At 35.3% G+C, this 22194-nt stretch overlaps 1 protein-coding gene across 1 annotated transcript; it reads right to left on the minus strand.

Moving 5' to 3' along the window:
- Positions 1–3367: 3367 nt before the first annotated feature.
- On the minus strand, positions 3368–21053 carry LOC138836690 (gametocyte-specific factor 1-like). Its single transcript, XM_070035403.1, has 7 exons — positions 20899–21053; positions 19721–19759; positions 19074–19174; positions 8412–8538; positions 8239–8322; positions 7806–7869; positions 3368–4143 (listed from the first exon to the last, which is right to left on the minus strand). Exons 2-7 carry the CDS (start codon positions 19728–19730, stop codon positions 4119–4121), a joined length of 411 nt encoding a protein of 136 aa, XP_069891504.1. The 5' UTR covers positions 19731–19759; positions 20899–21053; the 3' UTR covers positions 3368–4118.
- Between the last annotated feature and the right edge of the window lie 1141 nt (positions 21054–22194).

A 22194-nucleotide genomic window follows, 5' to 3' on the forward strand; every position in this document is an offset into this window, starting at 1 on the left:
ATTCTTGCAGGAGTATAAACAACCGACATTTATTAGTTTTGGAGGACATATTTTGTACAGAGAATCTGCACATCGTTTAAGAAATTTTCCGCTATATTACTAAGATGTTCTGGGAAGATTAATCTGTAATTATGGATTGTAACTCAAGATCAGTTCATGAAACGATATCGAATGAATGTTTTTTTCGACTTGTGTATAAATTGTCACAAATATTTATGTACCCTCCACCAATTTTTAGTTCATTTGACATTCCTCGTCCAGAACATTCCTATTGCTAAGTAGAATAAACTTTCGAGTATATTTTAGGAAGATCTCCCTTGCCAAATAATATTTATTACTGGTTAGATTCCTATGTAATCAAAAGAGTTGAAGTATTTGACTACAGATGAGGAAGTTTCACATAGGAGAGTCTTGCTTACATTTATGATACGTGTAAAAATGTGAGGGTTTCATCGGAGCATATTTGAGCACCAGGACGTCCTGGTTTGCAATTTCAAATGACTCTGTGGATTCCTACACAAATATTTGAACAAAAACGATTACAACATTAATTTGTCAATGTTGCTTTGAAACCTGGTGACCTAGGGAAACCTGTGCGCTTTTAGGAACGTCAAAAAATCAGAACTATTTTCACGTGTATGTTTATGTAATACAAACCCATCGACTTTAGTATCTACATGTAAACTTATGAGAATTGAGAAGAGTGTATGCATCATTACTCTTCTTCCTAATGGAATCTTGTCATGGTATTGTACAGAGGGGTTTGAATTACATATGTAAGCAATAAATGAGTATTTGTCTCATCATGTTTTTACCCATCATTCACTTTTACTGTTTTTTGGCTTAAAATCTCTATCCTCTCCCAGCAGGTGTAATGTTTATTCCCAACATGTAGTTTTGTTGGAATTGTTCTTGTATTGTTCACCCATTATCCTATTTCTCAGATTTGGTAGTTGCCCATCCCATGCCTAATTCTCATTAACTTACATGGAATACAGTGTATACCAAAATCAAATACAGTGACAACATTGTAGAAAGCATAGGAAAATAAAGGAAAAAGGCAAGTACAGAGAAATACCTTCACATAGAACATTTTTAAAAATCAAGAAAGAGAAACCAACTGATTTTGTATTTCAGTTTATTTTGTTTAGCTAATATTGTATGGTCATATGTATATTACTATTAAGCTATTGTAATCCTCTGCTAGGATTGAAATGGACATATACCATTTCTTAGAAATAAGAGATACCATGGAGCCTCTTTGTTTGGTTCTAGCCCCTTTACTTTATGTTATATATTTAAGTTTCTCCATTTCCTTACAAATGGCACTATGCCATTATTTCTAATAGAAAATAGAATTCCATTGTGTTTAGGAGTTGGGAAGGTGGCTCAGTGGTAGAGATCTTGCCTTGCATGCCAGAGGCCCTGGGTTCGATTCCTCAGCACCACATAAGCAAAAAAAAAAAAAAGAAAGAAAGAAAAAAAAGAATTCCATTGTGTTTATACCCCACATTTTCTGATCCAATAATCTACTCTCAGTCACTTTGCCATTCTAATGGAATGTGGTGGAATTTCAGTGTTGACTTTATTTGGCTTGGTTTTATTGTCAAACACATTGAGCATTTCTTCATATGTCCTTTGGCCATTGTCAATTAGCCATCAGTGAAGTCTCTCTTTAAATATTTAACTTCTTTTCATAGAGTGGGGTTATTGTTCAGGGTTTTTTTGGGGGGATATTTGACTTGTTGAATTTTGATTATATTTCAGCTCTAAGACCCTTTTTATCTTTCTTGGCTAGTGAAGATCTTCTCCCAGTCTTTTGGCTTTTTATTTACCTACTTAGTTATGTCCTTTGTTATAAAGAATCTGTTCAGGTTCAAGAAATATAGTTGGTCTAACGTTTCTTTGACTTGATGCATTAGTGCATTTGCAATGAGAAAGTTTCAATCTGTTCTACGAGACCTAGTATCTCTCTATTTCTTCCATTCTGAGTGACTTGTTTAACCTCGAGGTCTGACTCATTAGGAACGTGTTCTGATACAGGGTGATGTATAATCTAACTTTCAGCTTTTATACGAATTTATTGAGTATTACAACACTATTTATTGAATATTGTTTTTGTCTTACTGCATTTAACCTGCTTATATTTAACTTACCTTATGAAGAGTCACAATTTTTTTCCTTTGTACTGGCATTTAAAATTGTTATGTATCCAGGTCATCCAAAGAGGATTGCAAGAGCTAAATTGCTATGTATATCTGAACAAGAAGATTAGGGTAAGAAAAATTAGGGTAAAAAACCCCCCATGAAACATGAGGTTTATCATGGTTGGTAATTAAAAAAAATACTATGTAGGGGCTGGGAAGGTGGCTCAGTGGTAGAGCACTTGCCTTGCATGCATGAGGCCCTGGGTTCAATTCCCCAGCACCACATAAGCAAAAAGAAAAAAGCCAGAAGTGGCGCTGTGGCTCAAGTGGTAGAGCGCTAGCCTTGAGCTGAAGAGCTGAGGGACAATGCCCAGGCCCAGAGTTCAGGCCCCTCGACTGGATCCAAAAAAACAAACAAACAAACAAAAAATACTATGTAAAACTGATTCTTTTTACTTGCCCTTTTCCTTTATTTTTCATAGGGTTTCCCCCTTCTTGTCTTTATATTTGAATTTGGTAGCCTATGGACTATATAAACTTTAATGTGATTAGGGCAAAGAAGAGGAATCAAAAATTTTTGAGATAGAGGACAACGGGTGAACCAATGCCACAAAATTCCTCACAAGACAATATGTTGGAAATGGCATTTCCAACAAGGGCGGTGGAGTTTTGAAGTAGAATAAAGTGTAAGAAAAATGAGGGCTAAGGTAACACGTGACAAGAAAACGAGTCACTGCCGTACATACGTAATTATAATCACTCTGTACACTCAGGTTTTCCTGAGTCTACAGATTCTAAACTATCCTTCCCAAATTAATGTTGAATTCATTCTTGCTCACAATTTCTGAATAAAAACCAAGAAACACATGCAATTATACAATAGGTGCACAAATAAGCCCATACAAAGAAACCCTCCCATTTCAACATGAATAATAAATATGAGCCACATTCTCACATCTTTAACTTCCTCATCTGTACCCAAAAGATTCAACTCTATGTCTTGCATAGGAGTCTTAACAACAATTTTTACAAAGTGGATCTTCCTAAAATATCCTTCAAAAATTATTCCATTTTGCATGAGGAATGTTTTGGACCACAGTGCCAAGTCTACTATAAGTATGTGGAGGCATATATATATGGGGAAAATTACCCACAAATTGAATATGAACATAGTCATGAAATATGGTTCCATAAAAGTGTTTTTATTACACTCTACAGATACAGTCCACTCTTTCTTGGAACATTTTAGAATGCCAATGTTGCATATCCTCATGCCGTAAAAAACAAAACAAAAACACATTTTTAGCACAAAATCATGCTATCTTCACAAACTGCACTTTGCCCCCTCAAAAGAATAAGTTTTGAATGGTATTTTGTGTACACATACATTATCTGTTCTTTTCTGCCACATATTTGGAAAGAACTCCCAGAATCCTTGTTTAGATGAGATTATACTTGGAAATCAATGAGATGGATGAGAAGCTTTATAGTAAGAATTATACTTCAGAATGTTGATTGAAAAATCCCTTTGAAATTTTAATGGCCATTTTATATGGGAATACATATTTGGTATAAGATTTTTATAAGAGGACTAATACCATTACAGTTTTTATGTATTCATTATACCAATATATCCAATTATATCAATATATGAAATGGAAGATGATATTCACAGGCAAACGTAAGAACAATGAATAATGAATTATGATTTGTTCTCTATTGGGAAACAAATGTAGATTTTGATGTAATTATTGGAGTTTCTATATTCCAACATTACCATGTCTATGTGGATAGTGACATGGTGAATTCCAATAAGGACATAAACACCCGGCTTTGCGTCTGTATTCAAGATAAAGGTGAATAGAGATTGAATTGGTAGTAGAAGTTAAAATGAATTCATTTGGTTGAGTGAGCATCACAATATATTAATAAATGTAAAATGTAAATGAAACAATGAGAAATGGTTTGAACTCATGGTTTGTTCATAGAATGTTTCCTGCAAAGAAATAGAAAAATATTATTTTACTTTCTGTGGAGAACACTAGAATATATATATTTGTACTTTTTGCATATAAACAAGAACTTCACTTGCAGTTCGAGAGATATTCAAAAACTAATGAGAGCACATCATCAGCTATTTTCAAAAAATTTCTTGCTTACTTCCACGTCCCTTTCCATTGAAATTTGATCGTTGTATACAAGCCTCACATATTACACTTGGACACTCTCTGCCTCAACACATTGAAACTTCATTGCACATTTGAAATATGACGCTAGCCAATCTGATACTTCAGCGATTATTTTCCAGTTCTTCAAAATTTACTCTGTCACCCATTCAGGCTCAGCCATATCTTGGCACAGTTTCTGAACGAGATTTCTTGTAATATAACCATGGATGTATCATGCATCCAGAAAAATAGGAAGAAAATCCATAGTGGTTTTACTATATAATGTTATTGCAATGAACTTACCACTCAATTTCAATATTTGTGAATGGATGCATAAAAACAAACCACAAAGAGGGATTGTTTTATGAGATCTATCCTACCAAAAGATACATGCTTTATGGTAGGTTAGTAAAATATGAAGGGATACAATACAAATACCTTCAGGTACAGTTACAAGACATATTCTATGCCTCAAACAAATAAACGGCTTTTCCATTTTTTGTGTGGACAAAACAAATGCTATTGTGAAGTCACAATGACATTTTGGAGTGGTATCAGGTAAATATATCCAGCAGTTCAGAAAAATAATTAGCCTTTAAGACAAATATGCATGTCACCTTTCAGTATGAAGACTGAAACATTGGACTTTAAAATGAACATAGAAAATTTCCATTAACTAAGGGTAACCTTCCTACATTAACACTGCTTTCTCAAATATGTATGGTTATGAGAATTATATATATGCCAGGGACATACCAACGTTTGGAAAATATCACTTGGATCGAGCTTAGGGATCAATCGAAGACACATGAAAAAATCCATGATAACCTGTTATTAATTTTTGTCATGACTGAGCAAAATCAAGAATTGAAGGCAGGAAAAATACCCTCACTTTTCAATTACACAAAACATAGTAATGTGCCCAGCATCGACTTATAGGTGTTGAAACAGAGTAGGAAAAAATGTACACCATTTTAGTTTGCACACACACAGACACAAAATTTGCATCTACAAATGGACAGGTAAAAGAAATATCTGATTATAGACATAAATCAGCTCACACACACATATAAATATATATAAATATACATATATATTTGCATATATATATATATATGTGTGTGTGTGTGTGTGTGTGTGTGTGTGTGTGTGTGTGTGTGTGAGCCTATAATGGCAAAGCTAGGGTTGTATAAATCTTGAAGAGACAAATCAACAAGTAGCCTGGTCTCCTACACTGTCACAGATTCTCATGAATTTTCAGGTTCTTTACTCTTATCTACTGTTTAGATCCAGAGAAATTATAATTCCATAAGTAAGACATTTTTGCATAAGGGAAGAGAATTAGTAATCCCATTGGGTCAAATTATGTGTTCTAATAACCAATGAAGTAAGGAAATATCACTGCCCCATTAAACATTACTCTAAAATTCATAGAGAAAATACATGATATTATGAGTAGGGAGTGAATAAAATCTAACTGGCTCTTATGTGGAAGGAAAAACTTCAGAGATTTTGGAAATACCAGGGAGTATGGGACATTGTTGATGCATATTACATTACATTCCTGTCTTTGGTTATTGTTCTTGTTGGTCATTGGGATTGAACTTTGGGCTTGGGCATGGTCCCTGAGCTCTTCAGAGCTCAAATGTTCTACCACTTGAGCTAGAGAGACACTCCCAGTTTTTAGATGGTTAATTGTTGATGAGAGTTTGACAAATATTCCTGAGATCTGATCCTCAGATATCAGCCTCTTATAGGTCCCTAAGCAACCTGTAACAGGTTTCTTTTCTCTGTTATCCAGAGTGCGCTGAAGATTTTTGAGCGTCTTTGTTCCCAATATTCATGCACACGGCAGGTCTATGAGTAACCATGGTTTTCCTTAAGGAGAATGCTCTCTATACTATCGAATTCGAAGGAATTAATTCCATAAATGAATCTGAAAAAAAATCTTTCACTTCATTAATCTATAATTACATCCTTATGTGTCAGACACGTGAGATGCAAGAATTAACATTATCACCTGGCCTGGCTCAAGTGTGGTTTTCTACCTCAGAATTGTTTCCCAAGACATATTCATTTTCCTCTGCATGACAGAGGATGAGAAACACCCTAACACAAAGAATCAATATATTCTGTTGATCAAACACTAAATTAATAGGTTCAGTTTGTAAACAGGATGAGCTTTAGACCTCGCTATAATCTTCATGAATTAGCAAATTATCATCAGATAAAAGGGTGAATTTATCTATTACTATTACTCATCCTCAGCAAAATCTTTACCATATAAACTGCCAATTCATCCTTCACATAATATTATAATATGTTTGACATACAACAGACAATTGAAGACAAATACTTAGTATGCTTACTACCTTTCCACAGGAAGAATATATGAGGCCTGACTGTGGTGACAGGCTCACATAAATTCTCCTTGGTCTTACGTTGAATGCGTTGTTTTTTTTTTAAATTTTTCTAGACTGATCAGATGAGAAAATTCTTAACATTATCAATACATCTAGAATCTTTTGTCTCAGTTATAAAAAGAAAGAGGTCTCATATCGGCAAGCAAGACTAATTACATGATTCAAAATTAAATAAAGGCTCATGAAGAATTCCAAGAAAAGCCAATTACTCTTCACTTTTTAATGTGTTTGCCATCTTACCATGTCAGAGAGCCTTGATGTTTTCAAATTCCAGAAAATCAAAAATATAATCTATTTTGTGACTCTAGAAGGACAAGTTCATTCTAGCAATTAAAATTCTTTCAACAATGTCATAACTACTCACAAAGAGATAGCATAACTTTTGTAGTTGCACAGCTAATTTTGAATTTCCAATCTATACCATACCAATGTATATTTATACTTCATACAGGAATGTGAAAGATGAAATCCATGTATGAGTTGCTGCTAAAATATACTTCTAAATACATTGTATTAATACGTATCTTTGCAAAGTGCAAATTGTAAATCATCTCAAGAATCTCCTCAAATATTTTATACTAATTTGTGGAGAAAATTTAAATCAGATAGACATTCGTATAATATTCTTTAATGAATTTCAGAAGGAAGACATGGTAACCCACCCGTAAGTCTGTACATTTATCAATTACCACTTCCATTTACACTATCATAATTGATGTGATGAGTGAATCCTGAATTCATGAAAATGGTTATAAAAAGGTTGGCCCAACATAATACTGTTATGTATGGCTTCCCGGATTTAAATTGATTATAACAGAATGAGAAGAACATTCAGATAAGCTAATTCTGATTTAAAGTAATTTGGGTGATTACAATCTTATTGGTCCTAGTGAAACTATACTTGACTTTTGCCACCAATTACAGAGAGCAATCCAAACTTCATTTGTAGTGAGCACAATATATGGGTATATGGAACAGAGTTTGTTATTCATTTATTCATTTATCCTATTTCTTTACTTTGAATTTTATCAGAAAATAGGACATCACAAGAAAATTATTTTCTTTACCTGTTGTTGCCAGATGATTTGCTTGTGCCCCAAACAAAACTTGGGCTAGGATCTTCCAAGGATTCTGCCAAAGGGAGAATTACATACTTGATCGAGGTGCTAGCTTAGATTGGCTCTAACATTATACATCGATAAAGAAAAACAGCAAGGTTGATGGCCTTAAGAGCCTTCCAAGAAACTTTTAGCTGGATAATAAAGGTTGAAAAGAATGAGTCCTTAGCCATGTGCAAAAACATATCATTTAAATGTTTGACATGGTTTTTAATCAGTTAAGAATGCATATTATCATATATGTTATTGATATTAGCATACAAGACAATCCAAGTTGAACAAAGATTTTTAATTTCACTCCTAAAGGAAGAAAGCATACAACAGCACAAAGTAAGTTGAGATTCAATAATGGAAATTACAGAAAGTTCAACAAGCTTTTTACCTTTATCCCAGTCTTCCTCAGAGGAAACATATTGCCATGTACTTTCAGAACTCTTGTATTGTTTCTCGTTCCATATGATGTTATCTACAAACAAAGAGATAACTAACATCACAGAAGTATACAGGTGCAAAGGGCCTACATTGAGTTGGATTGTGTTTTATTATCAGGCTTACCTACATCATCTTCAAGAGAAGTTTTGTCCATACAAGTTGCAATATGTTCAGTGAGTTGATCTCGTGGTACCAGGTGGCGAGCATTAAAGGGACAAGTAGCCAATTTGGCAGCAATATCAGGATGATTCTGTATGACAAAAGTTTAAATATGAAGAAACATATTCAAATTTTCTCTTTTTAGATTACTTTGTGCAGGATATCAACCACGGGCTTGACAACACAGTATAGGTACTGTGCTAGTACTTCCTTTTTTAATACACATTTTTTATTGTAAAGTTATTTTACACAGGGATTACAGTTATATGAATAAGGTAATGAGTTCATTTCCTATAGGCAGTGTTACTCCCTCCTGTGTTTTTCCCCTAAGACCTCTTACCTCCCCATCTACCCAACTCCTTCCTTCTACTGCTACTTGCCACGCACCAAATTTGTAAAGTTCATTTTCAACATAGTGTCTCATATATTTCATTGTTAAAATAGATCAACCTGTATGCCAAAGCAGTATGGAGTTCCTCAAAAGACTCCACATAAAGCTCCTGTATTACCCAACAATCCCACTTTTGTGCATTTACCCAAATGATCACTTACAAGACCAGACCAAAACTACCACCATTATTTTCCATAGCTAAGGTTTGGAACAACCCCAGAAGCTCCTCAGTAGATGAATGCATTATGTAATTGTAGCCCCTCTGTACAGTATGTTCTCAAATAAAATAAAATAAAATTAAAAAAAAAAGAAAATAAAACAAAAAGAAAATGTGGTGAATATATACAAAATGGAATTGTATACCTCCATCAGAAAGAATGATATTGCTCAATATTTTGGAAATGGAAAGACTCAGAAAATATTATATTGATTGAAGTAAGCCAGGCCCAAAGAAACATAGGTCCATTGTTTCCCTTATTTCGAATAACTAGTGTATATTTAGGACAAGCAGAAATGTTCAAAAGCGATGTACATAGGATCATAAAAAATGAACTTTACAATTAAAAAGGAGGGTTAAGGCAAGGGTGGTGTGTAGTTGCGGAGGTGGAAAGCAGGGGATGGTATTGGTAAAATAAAGTCGGAGGCAAAACTGCTCGATGACACCATCAGAAAAATGAAATGCCCTTGTTAGGAAATGGAAAGACAAAAAAATTATATTAAGTGAGTAAGACAGGCCCCAAGAAGGATAAGTCCCATAGTTTCTTTTTTCTAATAAATAGTATATGTCTGAGACAAGCAGAAAAGTTCAGAGAAGATGATAAGAGAAATGAACCCCAAGATAACTACAGAAGTGTTTTTTTTCTGTCCTGCTATTGTTGTAATATATTTGTAAGGTACTGCATGATTTTTTTTTCTTTTTATGTACCTACCCTCCACCCCCCGTTATAACCTCTGTATGTCAGAAGACCTGAGGAAGATGGTGGAAGAGAAGCTGGAGGATAAACAAGTTCTCACACAGAAAGCAGTTTTAGTGTTCCAGTGACCAGTCCTAGGCTACAGAATCACACCTATTGTGCCATCACAGTACAGAGAGTTTGGCCAGAGAGGGAAAGTCCAGCCAGGAGACAGATCTGAGCACTTGCTGGTAGCTGCAGCTGCAGTGGCTGCGGTGGAGATGGTGGCCGTGGCCATCATACCAATAGACAAGTTCTGGAATATGGGCACCAGATGCTTTGGGCCAGTGGATTCTACTCACCACCAGTAAGAACCGAAAAGGAGCAGAAATCTTCATCCTGAAGATCACAGACCAAGGACTGCACAGGAACCAAGAGTCTCGCATGAAGACAACCATGACATCATATTCACTTCTCTCAGAGAACCTGTGAGAAGGCTGTCACTCCCCCCCACACCAGAGATCTCCATCTTTGATACTGACAAAGGCCTTGCCAAGCAGCTAGCTCCAACTCAGATCTTATAAGAATACAAAAACTGCCATTTAGCAAGTCCCAGGAACCGATCTGTCCTGCCCAGCTCATTTCCCCTCAAATGAAAATCAGCCTGCCCAGGCAGAGGGTGCTTCACTCCCAGAAGACTGTCTTTCTTCACTGGGTAAACAGAAACAGATTCTGCAGTCCCAACAACAGCCTAGCAAACAACTGAAACTCAGTAAACATAAACCATGAAAATGGCTCCAGGTTTGGCTCTGTGAGTTTTTCAGGAGCTAGCCCCTCAGGGAAAAGCTACTGATTGCTGAAAAGTCTCAACCCTACCTAGAACCTGGCCATATCATATCAACTCCACGTTACAGGAAACAGCCATCTCCCTTTTGTGTGGTACTCAAAGCAGATCTCCCTCTCTCTGAACAAGCTTGGGGAAAGAATAAAAAAATCCTGGACAATGCAGAGCATTTTTTTGCCTGCTCTAACAAACTAACTTAAGAAACCAATCAAACAGCAGGAAAAACAAACACCAGAAGCAGACCAGTGACTCCACTAGGAGCCTGGTTACGGACACAGGGAGATACAAGATCTTCCTCCCACTCAAAAAAAATCACAGAACTGTTTTTTCTACCATGTTTTATTTTTATTTTTTAAAAAATGTTTTCTATTATTTTTTCTCTCATAATTTGTATTTTAGCTGTATATGTGTGATTGTGGGCTTTTTTTTTTTTGTAATCTCTTTTTATATTTTGGACCTTTTTTTTTTCCTTTTTATTTCTTCTTTTCTCTTTCTTTTTTACATAACATAATTGCTTATTCCCAGACATATACATGTTCTGTTTATCATGAGCTATATATCTGTCATCGATTATTAGACCTTATCCCCCATCGTGTACATACTTAATCGAGAAATCTATTACTCAATTCACAACCTCTTAAGCTTAACTTTTTAATAGTAGTGTTTAACTCTTTACACCTATATAACTTTCACATACTCCAATTTTAAGAATTTTTATTTTTTAGTTACTCATGTTCCTTTTCATTTCTCCCGTCCTCTCATCCTATTCTTTTTTTCTATCAATATCATTACTTTATACTTACATAATTTGAACTGTATTATTTCTTAAATATAAATTTTTGTTTTTCCATTTTTCTTTTTTTTTTTTTTAAATCTCGCTGCTCTCACTCTGTCCAATCCATTTCCCCACTGAGATTAGGATTCCTTTAACCTCACTCTCCTTTTACCTCTCCACTTCCCTCTAATTGTATTTTTCCCCACAATTATCCCTAAACCTAATAATTTCTGGTTTGCTGAATCTCTCTTTGGTCTTCTTAGTTCTTTAGTCCATAGTTGTTTGATGTTGAATAGATTGTATCTCTTGAACTAGATTGTATCTGCAGCCATTTTGACTGTGCAACTACAGGACTTTGGTAGATACTGTGCAACTACAGGACTTTGGAAGATGCTTGCCTTAAAATAGTGCTCTGCAAGAAAATTGTTACTTTCATACAAAATGGGCAGAAAAATCGCTAAACCCCCCAAAAAATGGCAATTCCGGGTATCTCAAATCCCACTCATGATAATCAGCTGACAAAACAGTTAATGAATAATACAGAGGAGAGATCCCCAAAAGCTCTACAATCACTGCCATAAATGTGGTGAATGAAAAGACTGAAAACCTGCAAAGGACTCGGTAAGATAAGGAGCAAGAGGAAGCAAACCAGGAATTACTACAGGAATCTCCAGAGTGTTAGAAAGCCACTCAAAGTTTAACACAGGAATTGCATGAGCAGGCTGGGAACAGTCAAATAATAATACAGGAATTATATGAGCAGGCTGAGAACAGTCAAAGAGAAAGGAATGGCATGGACAGTTGAGAACATCAAAGAGAAAGACAGGAATTGTGTGAGCAGGCTGAGGACACCCAAAGAGAAACACAGTAAGTGTGAGCTTGAGAAAGCTAATCAAAGAGTAATACAGGAATTGGATTAGCAGGATGAGAATAGACAAAGATCAGTAGAGGCATTCATGGAATCCATAAACAAACAACTGAAGGATTGCAGGCAGACTACAAAGGGAACACTAAATGAAGCTCGACAGGATGAATGTAAGTCCAAGAAAACCATAACCAATCAACTAAGTGTTTTGAGTATAAACAGTGTCCCCAAATTAAGAAAGCAAAGAAGTTCATACAGGATCGAAAATTTAACTGCAACAGAGAATTGGAAGCCACCAAAATCGACCAATTAGAAGAAAAGTCAATATAAACAGAGTAGAAAAACTGGACAGTAGGTTACACCATGCAGAAGAATGAATCTCAGGGATTGAAGACAGCCTAGATAACAGAGAGAAAAACACACAACTAACCAAGACGAATCCAAGAAACATGATAGATCTATTCCATATTTGGAAGACACCACCAGAAGATTTAATCTAAGGACAATAGGTGTAGAGGAACACCTAGAGACAGAAGTTAATGGTCTAAGAAATTTGTTTAACAGGATCCTAGCAGAGAACTTCCCTAACATGCAAAAAGATAGGCCTATTTAGATACAAGAAACTTAGAACCCCAAATAGACCAGACCAGAACAGGATATCCCACTGTCACATAATAATCTGCACAGACCAAGGAGACCAAGGAGAAAATTTAGACCAAGGAGAAAATCCTTGAAGATATCAAGGAGAAAAGATAAATCACCCATAAAGGGACCCAATTAGAATAACCTCAGCTTTCTCAGCAGAGACAATTAAACCAAGAGGAGCCTGGAATTATGTATTCCATGCCCTAAAATGAAAGAACTACCAACCAAGAATACTGTACCCAGTCAAACTCTCCTTCATAACCAAAGGTCAATTAAAAATCTCCCATAGCAAAGAAAAAGTGAAACAATAGATCTCAACCAAACCATCCCTACAAAAGATACTTAAAGATGTACTACCCATAGAAAACCAACAAGACCAAAATGAAGTCTAAAGAAACTGCACCCAAACTGAGAATCCAAGAACAATAAGAAGAACCCAGTTATTGCAGCCCCCGAGAAGGTGGAAAATTTGGCAGGAACTACCAAACACCTTTTAGTCCTAACTCTCAATATCAATGGACTTAACTCTCCAATTAAGGGACATAAACTAAGTAGTTGAATTAAAGAAAATTATTTATTTATTTTTGCTAGTCCTGGGGCTTGAACTCAGAGCCCAGGCACTGTTCCTGAGCTGTTTTGCTAAAGGTTATCTCTCTACCGTTTGAGCCACAGCACGATTTCTGGCATTTACAGGTAGGTGGTACTGAAGAATTGAACCCAGGGCTTCATGCATTCTAGGCAAGTACTTCACCACACAGCCACAGTGCCAGGAGTAGTTGAATTAAAAAACAGGAATCTTGTATCTGTTGCCTTCAGGAGTCACACCTTGCCCATAAGTCCAAACATATTTTGAAAGTGAAAGGCTGGAATAAAATCTACCAAGCAAAGAGCCCCCATTAACAGGTGGAAATTTCAATACTTATATCGATAAAATAGATTTCAAATTAAAATTAGTGAGGAACAATAAAGAAGGTTCTACATACTAATTAAGAGATCTCTCCTTCAGGAAGATATTAACATTCTAAATATCTATTCGTCAAATAACAGAGCACCAAATTTATCCAAGAAACACTACTTTCCCTCAAGTCTCATATAGATCCAAAGACATTAATTCCTGGGGACTTTAACACAGCACTATCCCATCTATCATCTATCTATCTATCTATCTATCTATCTATCTATCTATCTATCTATCTATCTATATCTATCTATCTATCTATCTATCTATCTATCTATCTATCTATCTATCTGTCTATCTATCTATCTATCCTATCTATATCAACGTGGCAAAAACTCAACAGAGAAACTGCCAATCTAAAGAACTGCATAGATCAACTAAATTTAAAAGGTATCTACTGAATATTTCACCCACCAGCACTAGAATTCACATTTTTCTCAAGCACATGGTGCTTTTTCAAAAACAGACTCCATTTTAGGTCACAAAGCAAACTTCTCCAGATTCAGAAACACTGAAATTATGCCCTGCATTCTCTCAGACCACAAGAACTCAACACCAAAAGCCACCAAAGAAAGTCCGGTAATACATGGGGGCTGAACAACACACTCTTGAACCACCGGTGGCTCATGGAAGAGATTAGAAAGGAAATTCAAATGTTCATGTTTATAGCTCTGAGTTCTTACATCAACAAATTGGAGAGATCTAAACCCAATAATTGAATGAGACATATGAAACTCCTTGAAAAAGAGCAGAAAGATAAACCCCAATACAGTAGATAGAAAAAACTTAAATCAGAATTAAATGAATTAGAATCCAAAAAAAAACCCAAAACAAAACAATAGAAACACTCCATAAAACAATCAGTTTGTTCTTCGGAAAAAAATAACAAAACTGACAGACCGTTTGCAAATCTCAGAAAAAGAAGATAACACACCTAAATAAATAAACTCAGAGTTGAGAATGGAAATATCACCACAGAAACAATCACGTTTCAGAACATTATAAGGGAAAACTTCTCAAACTGTTATGCTACTATCTTTGAGAACTTGGCAAAAATGGACATTCTCCTAGCAAATATCGACATACTGGAACTAAAACAACATGAGTTAAAACATGTTAACCTGCCCATATCAAGCACTGAAATAGAAACAGCAATAAGAGACCTCCCATGTAGGAAAATCCCAGGACTGAATAGATTTCCAGCAGAATTCTACAAGGCCTTCAAAGGACTATTTACACCAATACTCCTCCAATTCTTCAATGAATTTGGAAGGGAATGTACACTACCAAACTCTTTCTATGAAGCCATCATAAACCTCATCTCAAAACCAGGCAGGAACTCATCAAAGAAAGAGAACTAGGGACCCATTTCTTTGATGAATATCGATGCAAAATTTCTCAACAAAATTTTGGTCAATCAACTTCAACAATTCATCCAAAAATCATACACGATGATCAATCAGCATTCATTTCAGGAATACTTAGCTGGTTCAATATATGCCAATCAATTAATATAATTCATCACATAAAATAGACCAAGGATAAGGATAGTTATCTCAATAGATCCACAAATAGCATTTGACCAGATCCAACACACCTTTATAATGAAGGCTCTGGAAATCTAGGAATCCATGGAACATTCCTCAAAACAATAAAGGCTCATTATTGTTCTCAATGGTGAAAAATTAAAGCCATTTCTTCTAACTTCAGGAAGGAGACAAGGATGCCCACTCTCTCCACTTTTCTTCAATTTAATGCTAGAATGACTAACTATAGCAATAAGACAAGATGCAAATACTAAGGGGATCCAAATTGGATAAAATGAAGTAAAACTCTCCTTCTTTGCAGAAGACATGATCTTGTATTTTGAGAAATCACATGGACTCCACTCCCAAATTACTTGAGCTGATTCAAACTTTGGCAAAGTAGCAGGTTATAAAATTAAACTTTAAAATCAATGACTTTTCTGTATGGCAACAATGAGAAGAGAGCAGCTGAAATAAGGAAAGCAACTCCATTCTTAGTAGCCACACAAAAAATAAAATATCTAGGAATTAACCAAAGAAGTGAAAGAAATCTATGATGAAAACATTAAAAATCTGAAAGAGAAAATCAAAATAGATCTTAGAATGGGGAAAATCCTCCCATGTTCCTGGATTGGAAGGATCAACATCGTGGAAATGGGAATACTTCCCAAACCTACCTATAAATTCAATGGGATAGCTATCAATATTCCAGCCTCATTCTTTAAGGAATTAGAAGAAATAATCCAATATTTTATATGGAACAATAAGAAACCATGAATAGCAAAAACAATTCTTAACAGAACAGTGCTGGAGGAATATCAATACCAAATTTGAAACTCTACTACAAAGCCATCGTAGTCAAAACAGCTTGATAGTGGCACAAAAAGAGGACCAATGGAATCGAATTGAATACCCAAAAACCACAGACCAATTGCCACAGAATCTTTGATAAGGGACCTAAAAAACTGAAATGGAAGGATAGCTTTTTCAGTAAATGGTTCTGGCAAAATTGGCTAATCACCTGTAGAAAACTAAAGCTAGACCCTTATATATCACCCTGCAACAGAATCAACTCCAAATGGATTAATGACCTTGGAGTAAAAGCAGACACCCTGCGAACATTACAGGATGTAATAAGAGAAACCTTTGGTCACCTTGGCCCAGGCCGAAATTTTTTTAATAGAGACTCAGAAACACAAGAATTCAAAGAAAGTTTGGACAAATGGGGTTGCATGAAGCTGCACTGTTCTGCAAGGCAAAGGACATACAAAGCAAGATCAATAGAAAGCCCAAGCATTGGGAAAAGATCTTCACTAAGAGTCTCATATATATAATATACTTGAAACTGTAAAAATGAAATCCCACAACAAATAATCCTCAAAGAAACAACTGCCAATTAAGTAAGTGCACTAAAGACTGAAAAAGAAACTTCTCTGAAGGAAAAAAAAATAATGGCAAATAGACACATGAAGATATGCTCAACCTCTCTAGCCATAAAAGAAATGCAAATCAAAAAAACATTGAGATTCCTCCTCACCCCAGACTCCACCCAGAGTTCCCCTATGACCCAGCAATCCCACTTTTGGGCATTTACCCACATGTTCACAAAAGAGACCATACTAAAACTACAAGTACAACTATGTTCATTGCAGCATTATTTACCATAACTAAGATATGGAACCCACCCAGATGCTCCTCAGTAGATGAATGGATCAAAAAAAATGTAGTATATATACACAATGGAATTCTATGCCTCCATCATAAAGAATGGCATGGCCCCATTTGTTAGCAAATGGAAAGACTTGGAAAAAATTACATTAAGTGAAGTATGCCAGGCCCAAAGAAACATAGGTCTCATAGTTTCCTTTATTACCAATAACTGGTATATATCTGGGACAAGCAGCAAAGGTCAGATAAGATGATAAATTGAAATGAACCCAAGATAGTGACATAGGTGTTTTTTTTTTCTTCCTTGCTCTTGTTTCTAGCATATTTATAAGGGACCATGGGATTTTTGTTTTTGTTTTGTATGTCCCTCCCCCATGGCATAACCCCTGTTTGCACTGTATTTGGTGTTAGTATGAATTAGGGAGGGGAAGGGAAATAACAAAATGTTTAAATAGGGATACAAATCGATCTATTGCAACAATGAGATGTACAAGACGTTATTTTGAAAAACGAACTTTACAATTTAAGCAGAGGTGAGGATTGGGGTAAGGGAGTGTAGTTGAAGAGTTGGGAGGGACAGGATGGTAGGGGAAAAACAAAGGACGAGGCAACAATTTTGGATAAAAATACACTCATTAATTGTAATCCCTCTGTACATGTTTTCACAGTAAAATTTATTTTAAAAGTACACTATGTCAAAAATGAACATTATAATTTAAGCAGTGTGGGAGGGGAATGTAGTTCTCGAGACGGGGGTAGGGATGGCAGGGGAAAGTCAAAGGAGGAGGCAAAAATGCTTGATAAGAATAGTACTCATTATCTTCCTCCTGTAACTGTAACCACTGTACAGTATTTTATAATAAAAACCTTATTTAAAAAGATGTTAAATGAAATAAACAATAAGATAGGGATACAAGTGTTTTTTTTTTGTTTTTGTTTTTCATTCTTGTTATAATTTTTAAGGTATTTGTTATGAACAATGTGATTTTTTTCCTTTGGTGTGTTCCTCCCCCTGGTCTAACCCCTGTGTTCACTGCATTTGATTCTAGTGCACTGCATCATGTATATACATTTATCTAATTTGGGGAGGGGAAGGAAAAAAAACGAGTGCATCCTTTTGCACAGGCTAGACTTCTACAATTTTCACCATAGCACTTCTTCTATTCTCATTTGATCGGGGAGATAAGAAGGTTTATGACTCTCCTGCCTGGGATGGCATTAAAAAATGATACAGTGATATCAAACTTTCACGTTAATAGTATTTCTTTCATGAGGAAACTGTGCCAAGATCCATAAATTGTATATGGAAGTTTAGAAGCGTACATATGTGCTCAATTTTGGCCTATGTTTACTCAAATATAGGTTATTTATATGCAATTTACAAATGCATAGATAAAGTGATTCACAATATATTTGAAAATATCCAAAATGGAGGGTCATCACATGTGTCTTCTTTGCAAACAAAATAGCAGAAACTATGCCTCTCCTACAGCTCTGGAACTTATTGTAGCATTTCATATTAAGAAATTTTTGGTGAAAAGAAATTTTGTAATAAATACCCTCAATATAGAAAAGAGACACAATGCATCTCCCATGTTTTGTTGATAACCATGGCATGAAAAGTACAGTATACAAACTGAATTCTAGGCCATATGATAATACAGTGGGTGTTTTAATGAAATAATGTTTAAGAATACCATTAATTTACATTTTGGCCATTAGGCAATGGGGAGGAAAAGGCAACCACCTCTAATGTTTGTGAAATATGGCACACACGGTTTGACATAATTGCCCACACAAAAGATCTTGCCTTTGTTCTGCTTTGAATAGGGATCTAGAAATACGTCTCTAGAAATAAACAAGTTGGACTATGATTGTCTTCCTTTCCATTACATGCTGCAGAGATTTCAGAAGAAATACAAAAATCTCACTATGACATTTATGCCCACAGTCTCTCTCATATTTTCTCATACATTTCCCACAATTTATTATAAAAATACTCAAATTTATCCATGAACTAAAGAAATTATGTAATATCAACATGTTCCAATGAAACATTACCTCTTTACATTTCACAAGATGGTATGGGAACCTGCATGATCTGATTTTGTGATTTTTATCATAGGGACACTGCAATAACCTCTCAGGATCCACCGATTCCTCTGAAAGAGAACAAATACCTCGGGAAAATCAATATATTGGGGAACATGCAAGTCTTCAATGTTGTTTCCATTATTAACTCTATCTTAATCTGGAATACCTATTTGGGGAATTCAAAATATGACAAAGAGTATCACTCTGGAATTTAACTTCTGATGTACTGTCAGTTCCTATTAGATAGTTCTTAATTTTTTTATGAAAAATATTTATTCTAGTTATTGATTCTATAATTTATTCTAAGTATTGATTGGAATCAAATGGAACTCTTAGCTTGTTTTATCTTCTGAAATCATACATCCATTGAGCATCCCTGATTTATTTGCTGTCTTACATTTACATCTAGAATGTGCAAATATTTTACATTCTTTTTCACCTTTCAATCTAGCACATCAAAATTCAAAGTTATAATTATCAAAATGTCTAAAGTTTCAGATTCAATCAGGACGAATCCTACTATCCTATTCTCTCAGTTCCTGTCAATATACTTCCTGTGATTCCAAACAAGAAAAAAAAATAATTCCCCCAAATAAATGCGTAAACATTTTTACCTTTTTCCATTGTGACAGTCAGATAAATATCAGCAAGTCCTGAGGATGAGAAAAATTCTCTGAGAGAAAACATGACTAAATACTTCAAAACCACAAGTATTAAATGTTGGGATTTTGTCAGCGATATGAGAAACTGGGTACAACCTATTCATCTCTAATAATTTTTGTTGCTAGACACACTTGAAATATATTGATATCTGTCTACTTCACAAAACATGGTCACTTATAACAAGCTATAGAAATGTGTAACTTTTTTGGCGGGGGGGGGGGAGGGGGGGAACGAGATGAAGGCGGGGGATGTCATGACATGGGGCCTGTACTCTGGGTCTGGGCGCTGTCCCTCAGCTCTACAGCTCAAGGCTAGCGCTCTACCACTTGAACCACAGCGCCACTTCCAGCTTTTTTCTTTCTTTTTGTACATGTGGTGCTGAGGAATCGAAGCCAGGGCCTTAATGCATGCAAGGCAAGCACTCTACCACTAAACCACCTTCTCAGCCCCAGAAATGTGTAACTTTTGAACTCAAAAAAGTTCATATTTTTCAGGCATTTTTCTTCATTATACCAAAACGGAGGTGATGCATCATGACAACTTTTAAGCGAATGTGGAAAAGGTTTTCTAAATTATTGATGTCTGAATTAACAAATTCCATATTCCATCTTTCAAATATCTAATACCTATTGAAAATATGCACTTATATAGATATAGATATATCGTTATTCCTATTCAGATTGTAAGATCAGTATGGACTATTATTCAGATAACTGCTTCTTAGAGAGGTTACGTATCACAAAGCAAAGAAATCATTGAGACACGTTAGAGTCAAAGTTAGAGATGGGTGCTGTCGTTCAAGAGGTAGTAAATTTCTGGAGTACAGTGTCTAGTGGCCATGAAGCAGAGCCAGAAGACATTAAACCTCTGATTACTTTGACGCACATAAAAGTGACGGGAATAAAAGTAATTTTCAAATTCCCAGAATGAAAATAGGTATTTTCTGAAGTCTAAGGAAGTAAAGAATTTTCATTATTTTACCAATGAAACAATACTGCCTCATTAGAGAAAATTATAAGAACTACATTTGGGATGTCAGCGAGAAATGTCCCAGTCACATACGTGAGGGAAAATGATAATTTACATGTCTAAGAGGTAAAAGTAGGAAAAAAGGGCAAGGGACTATTACCTGTCTCCTTCAGTTAACTGGATTCACCAATCAAGTCAGGATCTCTTCCCCTCACGACAGACGATGTCCTACTCGTAGGTTTTCCACAGCAACAGCTACTTCTGTATAATGACTTCTCTGCATGGGGCCACCGCTATTGTGATGTAGCTCATAAATCTCACTTCCGTTTAACCAACTGACGGAACTCAGCCATACTTCCGCATATGACAACGGAAGTGCTGACTTCCGGCTTGAACCCGGAAGACAAAGTCCCATTTCTTTTTGGTATGCTTTGTGGACTCCAATTCAGTTTAATAGAAATGTGTAAGTATTCAGTAGAGCAATAATGTGAATGTATGTGTCAGACTTTTGATCTACACATCAACTACTGGTTCTATGTAAATTGTTCTGCCTAGACATCTGTACACTTACTATGGTCTATATAGCCACAATAAGTCATTCTTTCCGTATTATTTTTTCCTTGTTTAGTTTCTTTACTCCTCAATATTCTTATTAGCGACAGTTTCACAAAAAGACCCCTTCTAGAACTCAATCACCATCTGCCAAAAACGTTCTTTAGCCTTCCTTGTAGATATGATTGACTTTTGTACATATTGTTTAATTCACATTTTTTATTAAAGTTCATGAACAGTAAGAGTAATGTACTCTAGGATTTCTCAAAACAAATAGTCACAAATATTAAATGAAAACAGCAAGAGAGAAACAGGTTCCCAGATGAATTTCTTCATGTATATGTATTTTTACTTATACAAATATTCATGTTACTAAATACCATAAAGTAAGCTATACAAAAGTACTTTCTATGTGTAGCTTTAGGAGTGCTTTTGCATTATTTAATCACCAATAACATAAACTACATGCAAATTTCCTGCATTATAACTTTCGATTATAGAATTTGCAACTCAAGAATCTATGCAGAAGTTTATGTAGGATACATGAAATTCAGTTAGATTTTAATAAAATATGAAGTTATTATGCCACATTTTGGAAAGATGGATTGAAGTGTTTCTAATATGTAAAAGGTGGTACATAATATACGTCACATTCTTAGTATTATGTAGATTTCATATCATTATTTTTCATTAACAAAAGGTAACCTTATTTAAAAGTATGCCAAAGATGTTATAATTATGAAGACAGGATGTTTTTGGTCTACAAATTTGTCTGTTTTGAATAGCTGTTTTATGAATCCCGAGGAACTGAAGCATTTCAGTATTTGTATCAGTAGGAAAATATAATATGGTTTAAGATAATCGAAACAAGGCCTGGCACTGGTGTAATCCTAGCTATTCAAGA

The sequence above is a fragment of the Dipodomys merriami genome, unplaced genomic scaffold (genome assembly GCF_024711535.1).
Source record: "Dipodomys merriami isolate MVZ:Mamm:240054 unplaced genomic scaffold, mDipMer1.0.p SCAF_2513, whole genome shotgun sequence".
Classification (NCBI taxonomy): domain Eukaryota; kingdom Metazoa; phylum Chordata; class Mammalia; order Rodentia; family Heteromyidae; genus Dipodomys; species Dipodomys merriami.

Excerpts from the sequence above, each read along its gene's own strand:
- LOC138836690 (XM_070035403.1), bottom strand. Across the intron at positions 8,323-8,411 it reads TTCTCTTGAAGATGATGTAG|ATAACATCATATGGAACGAG; the intron begins GTAAGCCTGATA and ends CTTTGTTTGTAG. Across the intron at positions 7,870-8,238 it reads TGAGGAAGACTGGGATAAAG|AATCCTTGGAAGATCCTAGC; the intron begins GTAAAAAGCTTG and ends TCCCTTTGGCAG.